This window comes from Poeciliopsis prolifica, unplaced genomic scaffold (assembly GCF_027474105.1).
Source record: "Poeciliopsis prolifica strain line A6 unplaced genomic scaffold, Auburn_PproV2 SCAFFOLD028, whole genome shotgun sequence".
Classification (NCBI taxonomy): Eukaryota; Metazoa; Chordata; class Actinopteri; order Cyprinodontiformes; family Poeciliidae; genus Poeciliopsis; species Poeciliopsis prolifica.
In genome coordinates, this window is record NW_026562403.1 from 4,056,848 (window position 1) to 4,070,186 (window position 13,339).

At 35.6% G+C, this 13,339-nt stretch overlaps 2 protein-coding genes across 2 annotated transcripts; both read left to right on the forward strand.

Moving 5' to 3' along the window:
• The first annotated feature begins 7,257 nt into the window (after window positions 1–7,257).
• Window positions 7,258–9,420, forward strand: LOC129371926 (zinc finger protein 615-like). The gene is made up of 2 exons (XM_055048804.1): window positions 7,258–7,515; window positions 8,059–9,420. Exons 1-2 carry the CDS (start codon window positions 7,344–7,346, stop codon window positions 8,727–8,729), a joined length of 843 nt encoding a protein of 280 aa, XP_054904779.1. The 5' UTR covers window positions 7,258–7,343; the 3' UTR covers window positions 8,730–9,420.
• Window positions 9,421–10,839: 1,419 nt separating this feature from the next.
• Window positions 10,840–12,756, forward strand: LOC129371925 (zinc finger protein 135-like). The gene is made up of 2 exons (XM_055048803.1): window positions 10,840–11,086; window positions 11,773–12,756. Exons 1-2 carry the CDS (start codon window positions 10,915–10,917, stop codon window positions 12,741–12,743), a joined length of 1,143 nt encoding a protein of 380 aa, XP_054904778.1. The 5' UTR covers window positions 10,840–10,914; the 3' UTR covers window positions 12,744–12,756.
• Window positions 12,757–13,339: the final 583 nt, after the last annotated feature.

The window sequence follows — 13,339 nt, forward strand, 5'->3', positions numbered from 1 at the left end:
GTTCCCCCTCAAAAACATGGAAACAAATTTATTTATCAACAGTAATCATCAACAGCAAACTGGCTGTTTGCAAACAGCAAGTTTGAAAACATTTCATCACTATTTGCAAGAGTTATGAGGACTAACCATACATTTTAGTCATCTGAAATAATCCGTTCCCCCATATAACAAGGTAATAAATCATTAAATCCATTGGTCCATTGACCAATGTATTTTTGATACAGTTGGTCATTCCTTCTATACATAAAAATAAAAAGTTATTATTTACTTTTTAACATCCAAAATAGTTCAAATAAATATGAGTGTTGTTTTGATGTTATTTATTAAATTATTTTTTCTCTTTAAATGTCTCTCTACCAATTTACAAATATTGTAGAAGATAATCTATCTTACAATATAACAAATAACGTGTTTTATGGAAAGTCAAAATCACGTGATCTTCTTCCTGCAATCAATTATGCAAATGTGCAGGTGCTCTCTGTTTTCATCGGATAGCTTATCACGTTTTGCTTAATTTTAAGCCAAGTATTTCTTTAAGTCGACAATTTTCGTAAATATGGACAGTGTGGAATATAAAACACTCTTTAACTATAAGGTTAAAGGCGAATATCCACCACAGTCGACAAAGCAAAAAAAAAATGTCATTCGAAGGAAAGCCTCGTCTTACAAGATTGAAGGTAATTGTTTTTATCTTGAATAAAATTGTCTTGAAGATAAGCTCGACATTAATATGTATTTAATAGTGGAATGTTATCTTAAGACAGTTACATAACACTCAATATGTTCTTAAAATTTAATAATGCATTTAATGTAGATTGATATGTGTCCACACGAACGCTCCAAGTTATAACGTAGTAATTACGTACAATCCTCTTATCTGCAGTTGCTATAAATGTGAATTACACTTGTACTCCATTTCTACTTTTAATTTCTGTAGTATAAAAGTTTGCCGTACTAATAAATTAATGAATAAAAGACATAAAAACCAACAAAGTGGACAATTGTGAACAAAAAACATAACGTAAACAAATTCAAAGACATTACTTCCCATTAGCAGTGTTTAGTTTATTTTTCAAAATTTTTTACCTTAAAAAAATGAAGCAACTACATCTTATTTCATTTTGTGTTTATTTCATGTTTCTTGTTTCAACCTCTACGTGTAACTCAGGCAGTAGTTTGCATTTTCATATTTTCATAATTATAAATGTTTTGTGACAATATAATTTCATGCTTCAGTCTGATTTTTATTGGTGTACTCTATCTTTTCCAAGGAAATGAGCTTTTCTATATTCGACAAAAAGGCAGTCATTCCTCGACAACGGTCAAAGTTGTCAAAGGAGCTGAAGAAGCTGGAAGAATATTTGTTGACTTCCATGCCAGCCCTGCTGGTGCACATTGTGGACAAATAAAAACAACTGATGCCATCTCCAAGAGATTTTATTGGCCAGGAATGTCTGTGGACATCAAGAAATGGGTATGTTACATAAAGCATAGGATTAAGTAAAGAATTTTCTCTAGTAATACCAACTAAAACATTTACATTTTGGGCAAATAAATGTGTAAGCCTTATTCATATTAACAATATGAATCGGTAATTGTACAATAATGTCAACTTTGCATGTGCAAAATTCTTTTTGGTCTATTTAATTAACTTCATAGGTCTCTGAGTGCTCATCCTGTCAGGCGAGTGCCCAAGCACTGAAACAACCGTCAGTGTACACTCCCATAAAGGTAAAATAATTCTTAGGAAAAAGAAACATATTCATTGAAAATACATGATAGTGTGCATCAGTGGTTGGTTGTCCTCTTTGCCTGTGTTCTCATTAAGGGCCTAAATTTGGAAAAAGTTGGATGTATGACATTTAGCAATGTATTTTTATTACATTGCTTTTATAAACATGTAAAAATATATTGAAAAGTTACTATTTTACCTTAACCAAATAATGCCTGCAAACATTTTACTGTGGTCTATTATTCTTTATTTATTAATCTATGAAGTCTTTCATTTAAGGTTTCCCATCCATTTGAATTAATTGGGATGGACCTAATTGGAAAACTGGCCGAAACAAAATGTGGACACAAGTACATCTGTGTCATGATCGACTATTTCACAAAGTGGCCACAGGCATATCCCTTGAAGTCAAAAACAGCACCTGAAGTCACTGAATGCATAATTAAGTTTGTGCATCAGTTTGAAGCACCAAAAAGGATTTTGACTGACCAAGGGAGAGAATTTGTAAATTCTGTAAGTATTTGTTTTCAATCTCTTACAGAAATTTAACAGTTTTAAAGTTCTTCTTGTACGCTATTTTGTTTAAATTTACTGGCTGTTTTGTCTTAGTTATTTTTTTAAACTATATTTTCAGATAAACCAAGAAGTGTGCAAAATTCTCAATATAAAAAGAAGTTTGTGTTCCCCATACCATCCCCAAACAAATGGGTTGGTTGAGAAAATGAATGGGACCATTCAAAGGTGAGTACTGTGTCCAATGCATACAGGTTCAAAGAAAGATCACAAAACAAAATGTGTATTTGATAAACTACTTTCATAATAAGGCAAATTATAAGACATCTTGTTTTATGTGTGACGTATTATACCTTTCACATATCTCAGAGCTCTGAGTAAGGTTGTGGATGGCCATCCACACACGTGGGATGAATATTTGGATGCTGTGATGTTTGGGATACGCACCAAAAAGCAAATTACGACACAGTATTCCCCATACTTCCTCATGTTTGGAAGAGAAGCGCGCTATCCCTCGGAAGTCCCTGAGCATTACATGGTAGGATTATTGCAAATTTTTCTATGTCATGGTTGTGGACAGAAGTCCAACAGTATAGTATTAAATTAACTCTTTAGTTTCTTCAAAAAAAAATTATGTTTTGCTGCTTAGTCAGGAAGACTTCACATTCTAATTAATGTTCAGTTAGGTCACCAACTTATGTGAACCATGTTCTTGAAGTGTGTCATTCACAAAGCACTTTCTTCTGAGAAGTTTTTGATTTTTTTATTGAACAATGTTAAATTTGCATAAACACTATCAAGAGACATTAAAAGGATTATTTTGCAGACTATGTTACGATAACTCACTGTAGCATGTCATAGAAATTATGCCGATATGCTGTGTAAATGACAGATTTGAACTGACATTTGAAATATTACATTTGTGTTGAAAGATTGACGGTGCTGTGGAGGACATCATTGGAGTGGAGGATCTGGCAGAGGACCTGAAAGTCCAAGAAACACTGCGGAGCATTGTTATTGAAAGTGTTTCCAAAAAACAGGAAAAAGCAAAGGGCAGAGCACAACAGAATGCTACAGTGTTTAAACCTGGTGACCGAGTGTGGAGGCAGAATATACGGAGTCAGCAGAGAAAAGGGGGGAAGTTGGATGCTGGTTTTCTGGGCCCCTTTACCGTCATAAACATCCAAGGAAAAAATGCCGATATCAAAGATGACAATGGTGTGGTCTTCAAGAAAATAAACACTGACCATCTGAAAATGTACATTGCAGAGAGTCCCCGAATGCCACATCATTTAAAAAATCAAGGAAGTAAAAGAAATTATGCTCAACCCCTTGCTGATCCAGAGTCACCTCCCTCTGCTCCATCACCCCCCCTGCTCCAGTCCCTCCACCAACTCCATCCCGCCTCCTGCTCCATCACCATCTCCACCTGCTGCAGCACCTCCCCCTGCTCCAGTCCCTCCACCGACTCCATCCCCACCTCCTGCTCCATCACCGTCTTCCTCTGCTCTGCCATTGACTCCTGTCCAGTCAGCTACCCAGAAAAAAACTCAAGCTGAGAAATGTAAATTTGATTTCCAATTTTTATAAATATATATCAATGCACATACATTTCAGTTTTTATTATCATACATATATGTCTCACAAAGACTTTATGTCTTTGTACTGATATGCTTTCATCTTATTTTAATAAAAGGAATATTTTCAGTATATTATTAAATGAAAATGTTAGCTTTCTTTTTAATTCATTTGTAGAAAATGATTCATTGAAGTTAATACTTTATCTTACTCCACTAAAACTATTTGAATAATGTTGGATAGCATATTAAATGTTTTATAAAATTAAATGGTGTTAGGTGTCACGATAATGAAACTAATCATTAACTTGTATTTTCTTTTCCACGACGGCTCACCCCATCCTCAAAATCAGATGTGCATGATGCTTTCAGTGGTTTAAAAGTCTTTGTACTTGTGTCCAAAGTCAATGGCTACAAGTTGTTCTACTCTGACATAAATAAAATTGGTCCTAATATGGAACTGGAAAGTCAGGTAAGTACAATGGATATATTTATTTGAAATTTCACAACTGATATGGTATTTAAATTATCTTTTTTTTCATGGTATATTTGCAGTCTATTAATGCATTTCTGGCAGTACTGGTGAAGAAATACAACAGCCAGAACACTGGAGAGGCTGCCTTCATTGATTCCTTTATGGTGACATCAATGTGGCAGGGGAAAAGTCCCAGACTAAGAAAGGTAAATCTTATACATTCCACTATTTTTTTTTGTTACTCTTACATGTGTAATAAGTATTTTTGAATCAATGAAAAGAAAATGTGTTAATGGTTACATGTTTTCAAAGATTTGTATGTGTCACCTATGGATCAATAAAATGCTAGTGCAATGTGTCTGTGTGTGACACTAAACATGTTTTGGTCTTGATAGGACATATATTTTAATATCTTTATTATTCACAGATGGAGCCAATGAAATATGATATCATTGTCGGAGTCAACAATGAAAGCCACCACTGGACTCTAGTGGTAATAATTATTTTTTACACTTTGACTATATATGTCATTCTTATGTGATAGACAAAAGACCACATGAAAACTATGGAATGCACACTTTATAGGTAATCTACCCAAAAGAGAAGAAGTCTCTGTTCTTAAATCCCCTGGGGGAATCTCAACAAGAAATACAAAAATGCTTACAAGTCACAAGGTATGGTTGAAAATGTAGTACAAACTGAAGCATGACAATAACATAAAGTTGTTCTTACTAATATGTCTATATTTACAGAGCATTTATGAGGAAAAAGGGGTGCAGTGTCTCACGCTGGAAATGTGAGACAGTAAAACACCCTAAACAACCAGATAGCACCTCATGTGGTGTTTTTGCATTGAAGGTGCGTAAATATTGTCACACAGTGAATAACTTAACAATTTTTATTATTTATTTTTTTGAGAATATACAGTCACTTACTTCCTTTGTCACTTCAAATTAGATCTATTAAATTAAACATTACATTTCAGTTTGTAGAAAAAATCCTGGCTAAAGATATTGTGGACTTTCCAGTATCCAGAGCTGACATAAACAACATGAGGTTTGACATAGCTGTCAGACTGATCCTTAACAGTGGTGAGGATAACATTAATATTATTGTTTTGATTGTTTATGCAAATTGTGATCACAATTAACAATATTTTTATTGTTTGCAACAATATCTGTACTGAGCCCAAAATTAATCCATTAACATTAAATGTGAACAAAATTATGAAAGGAAACTTTTTTTATATAAATTAATATCTAAAATAATTTCATTTTATATGGTTATAAAATGTAAATGGTTTTTTTTCAGTAATGATTATGTTGGTGCTTAGCACATCCTGTGATTAACATCAATACAGTTGCTAAACACAGGATGTGTATGTGTATGCACATAAACATCCACAAATACGGACAAGACTGTACATGTATAATGATGTGTGTGTGGGGCTGTGTTTACGTTTTTTTAACTTTTGTTCTTAATAGATGACCTAAAAGACTTGTCACTTCTGTGGAGAGATGGAAAGTGACACAGATGTGAACTGGGTAAGAGTTTTTTTATTATTCAAAAAGTTAGTGTTAGTACATTAAAAAATAGTACAAATTTTATGTACAATATTTATGTAATATTGTCTGGCGTAAACAAGCTTTGATAGGATCCTCCATCATTTGGAATATAAGGGAATCAAAAATGATTGATTGTATGTTGTACTTGTACAGTCACATTTCTTAAAAGATAGCATTATATTTTTGGGTTCTTTTCTAGATCCAGTGTGACATGTGCCTGAGGTGGTACCATCAGGGATGTGTGGGAAGCCCAACTGTTGAAGAAAATACAATTGTATTGCTTGTTTGCCTTAGTTTGCTGTGTTGTGCTTGTTCATGTATATTGTAAATAACATTCCATTTTGTATATTGTAAATAAATTCCAATTTGAAAACTATTTTTTACATTTATCCTGACCAGACTTTATTAGGTTAATTCAGATGACTAAAATGTATGGTTAGTCCTCATAACTCTTGCAAATAGTGATGAAATGTTTTCAAACTTGCTGTTTGCAAACAGCCAGTTTGCTGTTGATCATTACTGTTGATAAATAATTTTTTTTCCATGTTTTGGAGGGGGAACGGATAATTTCAGTCAGGTAAAACAGCTAAAATATATGGTTCCCCCCTCATAACTCTGGCAAAAAAGGAGCAAATGCTACCAAATTCACAGTATTTATTGTTGATGATGAAAGGAATAAGCAGAGAAAAAATATTGCTGGTAAGTTCAGTTGTTCCCATTTTATGGAGAGGGAACAGAATATTTTAGCCAGCTGAAATATATGGTTCCCCCCTCATAACTCTGGCAAAATAAGAGCAAATGCTACCAAATTCACAGTATTTATTGTTGATGATGAGAGGAATAAGCACAGTTAAGCATTTGCAGGTAAAATAATTTGTTCCCATTTTATGGAAGGGGAACAGAATATTTCAGGCTGCTGAATCATCCATTATTTCCTCTCCTTACTCCATAACCTTGGGGAATAAAGAACAACTGTTTCCAAATTCACAAAAACCTTTACATACACACTACGTGTTGGGAAAACTGTGTTTGGTGACTGACTTTTATTTCTGCCAGACTTACGTGAGAAAAGGGCGATTCTCTTGTTTACAATAACACAAAACAGCGTCAGAAGACCTCGTTTATTTATTTATTTTACAATTTTTTTAAACAACAGCTGCAAATTAAACTGAGTGTTACAACATTGACATGGTTGTATTAGTTGTTTTTTTTTACCGAGAAATCGATCAGAAGCGACGTGAAAATGATCAGATCCGCCTCTTTCGCCTCTCTGGCTGTAATGCGCGCTCCCGACGCAGGGGGAACAGATTTTCACAGGGGAACCGAATTTCGCACAAGTGCTCTTATGCTCACCTAACGTTTTTAGCCAACCGCCATTAAGTTTCAAGAATAAGAAGAGGAAAGAAGAAAAAAAGAAGACTTTCTGATATCGCTAGTAGAGTTAGCTTTAATGTGCTGAATATTTGTGTTTCCACACAACAATGTCTTTATCCGAGTCTTTGAGAGACTTTATCAAGGAGCGACTGACCGCTGCCGCTGAGGAAATATTCACGGAGTTTGATAAAACCATCGTGCGGTACGAGGAAGAGCTGGACCGCCAGCGGAGGCTGCTGGAAATCTGCTGGAACCCCCGAATAAAGTTACACAGAATAGGTAACGAATGTTTCACCTATCAGAGATGCGAGTTGTCTGGTTGGAGGTGTTTCCGATTCAGATCTGAACGCAACGCAGAGGTTATAGCTTCTAATTGGAGAAACTTCCAACAGACAATTTTCCATTAGATTGAACATCTTTACTCTGGTCTCGTTAAAAACCCAAAAAAGTAAGACTATCAAAATTTGAACTAGATTTTTCCTCACAAAAAGCGGTATTTTTGTACGAAATGTTCTTATCTATTAAATCTTTTTTTATCTGTTAAATTCTGTTTATTAAAAAAAGCGTTTTTACATCTTTGTTAAAACTGTCACCACGTCGTTTTTAACAATTACTTGTGGTTCTTTTGGCTGAAATATAGTCATAAAGAATTTAATGTGCAGAGCAAGCTACAACTTATTTCGAAACGTGCAACAAATATACTGACACACATGGTGAGGTTAAATAATGTAGAAAACATTTTTAAGTGCATGAAATTAGAAATGTGAAGTGTTCTTTCTCATAATCACATTTATCATCGCATGTCTTTTGTTGTCTCTCCAGACCTTTCAGAAATGTTCATTAAGCAGGAGAATCTTTCTAATTTGGACCGAGGAGAATCAGAACTTCTCGGACTGAACCAGGAAGATCCAGGACCTCAGCAGATGTATGAGAACCATAGTGATCTGCACCCGCTCCTTGTAAAAACGGAACAAGATGAACCAGAACATCCACAGATACAGATTGAACCGTTTGATCTGAAGCAGGAGGCTGATACCTTCATAGAAAATCCTGACTGTGACGAGCGAAACCTCAGACAAACTGTACCAAACTTCGACCAGCTCAACATCCAGTTCTCTTCTGAAAATGAGAACCAAAACCAGGAAAGAAGCGGCAATGAAGACTCTGGATCAACTACAGATGCTAAACTGAGACAAATTAAAAGGCATCAGAAAACCAGAAAGCACTGTGACTATATAGACAAACCAAAAGTAGAGAAACAGAAGAAAAGACGGATGAAGGAGAACTTGTGGGATGGTAAAGATTTTCACACAACTCATACCAGCGAGAGACCTTTCTCGTGTCTGACATGTGGGAAACAGTTTGAAAATCGTGGAAATTTAACTTCGCACACTAAAATTCACTCAAGTCACAAACCTCACTTGTGTATGACATGTGGAAAAAGGTTCACTGAAAAAAATCTGCTAATGTGTCACATGCAAACACACAGCTGAGAAACCGTTTTCATGTATAACGTGGAAAATGCTTCAACAATAGTGGAAATTTATCTCGGCACACTAAAATTCATTCAGGCAAAAGGCCTCATTTGTGTATGACGTGTGGAAAAACGTTCCTTCGAAAATTTCAACTCATGAGTCACATTCAAATTTATACAGGTGAGAAGGCGTTCTCATGTAAGATCTGTGGAAGATGCTTCAACACTAGAGGAAGTTTATCTCGGCACAAAAAAATTCACTCAGGCCACAAGCCTCACTTGTGTGTAACGTGTGGAAAAAGGTTTATTCAAAAATGTAATTTAACTACTCACATAAAAACACACAAGTGAGAGGCTGTTTTCAAGATCTGTGGAAAACTTTCCTGCAATGTAGTAATTTGCATTGTTTGTGAAAAAGGTAGACCATTTAAGTGTCTCAGGCAGTACATTTTTGTCAGACGACGTACTGACATGACTGAGATTTGTTTGTGTTTAACAGCGGATTTTGGTCACACTGGTTCTGAGCTGTTGTGTTGTTTGAGTTGTGTTGTAAAGTTGCAAAACTCCAATAAAAAAAAAAAGGATTTTGTGACGCAAGGGCGCCGCCAGGATTCTTGGGCCCCATGACAAAAAATGTAACCTCCCCCCCCCAAACTGCTGTTACAGTTTCTTGAGTCTATCTCAGCCATATAAAGTGTCACAATTTTCAAGGCTTGCAACTGTCTTGCTTTCTTTGGTCCAATACTGATACTAGCATAGTATTTACTGCTCATGAATTTTACATGCAACAGTACGCATACAATACAGCAAACAGGTTGCTTAAATTTTATTATTAGTTTTATCTCATTGAAATGTCTCTCTTCACCAGCAACAGTCACAGACAACATGCAAAATATACATAAAACAATGCAGACTTGTCAAAAAGTACAATGTAGTTGCATTTTTTTCAAGGTGTAGTATATAACTAAGAGAAAAAAAATTCCATATTTGTTAAAGTTGTCACCATGTAATGACGGTTTGCTATGAGACAGATAATCTGTGAAAAAAAAAATCAATCTCCTCCCTGAACTACTATTGCTAGCTAAAGAAATGCAGAGTTAGCGTTCCTCTATTGTGTCTTCTGGGTTAAATATTTGTGCTTCTGCAGCAATAATATCTTCATTTACGTCTTTAAGAGAGCTTATAAGGGAGCGACTGACTGCAGCTGCTGAAGAAATATTCACAGAGTTTGATAAAACCATCGTCCAGTAGAAGGAAGAGCTGGATCGTCTGCAAAGACTGCTGGAAATCTGCTGGAAACCCAGAATAGAGTTGCAGAGAACTAGTGTTGCTTTACTGATCACAGAAATGCAGGTTGTCTGATTTAAACTCATAAATTTCTTTTTACTTGAACTGGTTTTTGTTTGTTCCATGTGGTAAAATAAGCACTGAAATTATCCTTTATAAGACTCACAAATCAAAGGCTTTGAACAATTATTTTAGAGTAAAACGTCCAGTTAAGGCTTCAGGAGTCTAAATATTGTATTTTTCCAAACCAGAGCAGGTGTTTTTATTGAGTAGTAATAAAAAAGGCTATTAAATTATTGCAGTTAAAAATTGCTTGCAAATATTAATGCATGTCACATTATATAATCACATAAACTAGAAATAATAATTTTTAAAAAGTTATTGCCAATTTTGGAATGATCTGTCTTGTAAGGTGGTTGGGGGTTTTCACAATGAATTTGTATAAAGATTTTTATATGTGAAAAAAGCTTCTTTTTTTTAGCTTATTTCTATATTAAAAGCTTTTATATATTTTTTTAATTATTATTATTATTATATTTTGTTGGCAGCAGCTAATAGTCTGACTGAAGATATATTAAAAGGCAGAGAAACCCCCTACTAGTTTATAAAGTACGGACCACTTATTCTTAAACACGGGGAAAAAACTAATATGTGGTGTTTTTCTTTTTCTTTTGCTCTTTCCTTTGTTTCCTTATGTTGTTTGTATTTCATTCTACAGCGTTTTGAATTGATTTGTTGGTGAAAATGTGTTGTATAAATGAAATTACTTCACCGTGTTTTAAATGCATCCCTCCAGCAGGTGGCGATAATGAGTCGACAGGTTTCTTTCTGGATAACAGACTTTCTGTGCCTGTTAGCAGAGTTAGCTTTCTTCTGCTGTGTCTTATGAGCTGAATATTTAGGTTTCCGCACCAGCAATGTCTCTGTCTCAGTCTCTGAGAGACTTTATCAGGGAGCGACTGGCCGCTGCTGCTGAAGAAATATTCACAGAGTTTGATAAAACCGTCGTCGAGTTCGAGGCCCAGCTGGACCGTCAGCGGAGGCTGCTGGAAATCTGCTGGAACCCCCAAATAGATCTGCAGAGAATAGGTATGAACCACCAAAGCAACGAATGTTTCACTTAACACAGAGATGCAGGACAGTCTGGTTTGAGGACCTTCTGGATAAAATAAGTGAAACTGAGTCTGATTAAATCAGTCTAGTAAACTTAATAACATCATGAATATTTCTGATAAAAAGCTTTGGGATTCATTATGAGTTTATCCCCTGTAATGAGAAAGCTGTCATATGAAAGGCTGAGAAGGATGAAATGAATCAGTAGTTTGTTTCTGTTGGCTCTTCTGACGGTTCACTAAAATACTCCTGTAATGCAGCTAAGATGGAGGAAATAAATATTATTTAACTCACCATTACCTTGATTTCAGTTATCAGATTCATAGGTTAAAATTGTGACTAATATTTAAGTTAAAACTGATTCAGCCATCAATGTGACAATTCACAAAGCCCAGTCAGAACTCACAATATATTTTTGAGTTATATTGATATATTGACTGATAGTTGATGAAGAAATGTCTCTGTTCTTCACTTTCTTTTAAAAAAGAAAAGAAAGTGAACTCTCTTTTTTTGTGGTTTTGATCCCTTTCTGGAAAAGTCAACTGGTGAAATCATATGACCACTACTTTCCAAAATATCAAAAGTTATATAAAAACTTGAAAACCACCTACTTTTTTCTCATTATCATGCTTATCAGCATTTGTACCTGTTTGCTATTTTAGACCTCCCACAGCATTTTGTCTGGAAGGAGGAGGAAGTTATTACTGACCAGCAGCTCTGCAACCAGGACAAGAACTTCAGTTTGGGCCAAGAAGAACAGAATGGACCAGAATCTCCCCAGATAAAAGAGGAACCTGAACTAACACAGATAAAAGAAGAGGAGGACGAATGTTGCATCAGTTTGGAGAAAGAGCAACTTGAACTGAAGCAGGAGTTTGATATCATTGTAGTGAGTCCTATTGATGAAGAAGGAGCGAACCGAGAACCAGATGTTTCTTTGATGAGCCCAGAACCAAACTGGGACCAGGACACCGTCCAGATCTCTTCTGACCAGGAAAGAAGCCACCATGAAGAATCAAAATCAAGTAGAGCGAGAGAAGAAGAACTCTGGTGTCAGAAAATCAGAGGTCATAGTGGCGACGTAGTAGACAACCCAAAGGTTAAAAGGCTGAAGGAAACACGCCTGAATAACAATTTGTGCTCTTGTAATGTTTGTGGTAAACTTTTTACTCGGAGTAATTTGACTAAGCATGTGAGAACACACACCGGTGAGAAGCCGTTTTCCTGCATGACCTGTGGAAAAAAATTTGGTCAACGATATCATTTGACTGTTCATATGAGAACTCACACAGGTGAGAGGCCTTTCTCCTGTCTGACTTGTGGAAAAAGCTTCACCATGAGAATCGCGTTGACGCGTCACGTGAGAACTCACACTGGTGAAAAGCCTTTCTCGTGTGTGACCTGTGGAAAAAGCTTTGGCCAAAGAACTCATTTGACTGTACATATGAGAACTCACACTGGTGAGAGGCCTTTCTCCTGTTTGACTTGTGGAAAAAGCTTTACCCTGCAGATTTCACTGACCCGGCACATGAGAAGTCACACAGGAGAGAAGCCGTTGTTGTGTGTGATCTGTGGAAGGAGTTTCAGCGAACAAGGAAATTTATCTCGACACATGAGAACCCATACACGTTAGTTGTTTCAGAAAACACACCAAGGTGTGTTAAACTGAGGGGAATATCAAAACAGCTAGGAGAAAGGTTGGGCTCAGTTTTTCATCACTAAACTCAGTTTTCTTAAAAGGTCTGTCTGTGAAGTGTAATGAATGAAAAGCTATATTGATTATCAAGGACATTAAATGCAGGTTCGTCTAAGAAATTATAACGTGATAAACATTTCAGAATGTGAAACTTATAAAGATTTGTTACACCTAGAATGAAATATTTCAAGCCTTTTTTTGTTGTAATTTTGATGATTATGGCTTTACTGAGAGATCTCCACTTTACTGAGATCTCATTGTGTCACATAATAATCAGCTCATTAACTAAAAAAAAATCTGAAAAGGTCACTGCTAAAGAAGCTGGTTGTCAATAGGGTGTTTTATTCAAGAGTTCATCCAAAGTTGAGTGGAAGTAAAAAAAGTGATGGGAAAGGGAGCAACAGGAATAATCACACCTTTGAGAGGCTGGTGAAACAAAATCCATTCAAGAATTGAAATATTTCACTTGGAATTGATATAATGACTTTGGCTTACTCAAATACTGGACCTTTTCACACATTTTCTAAACATGT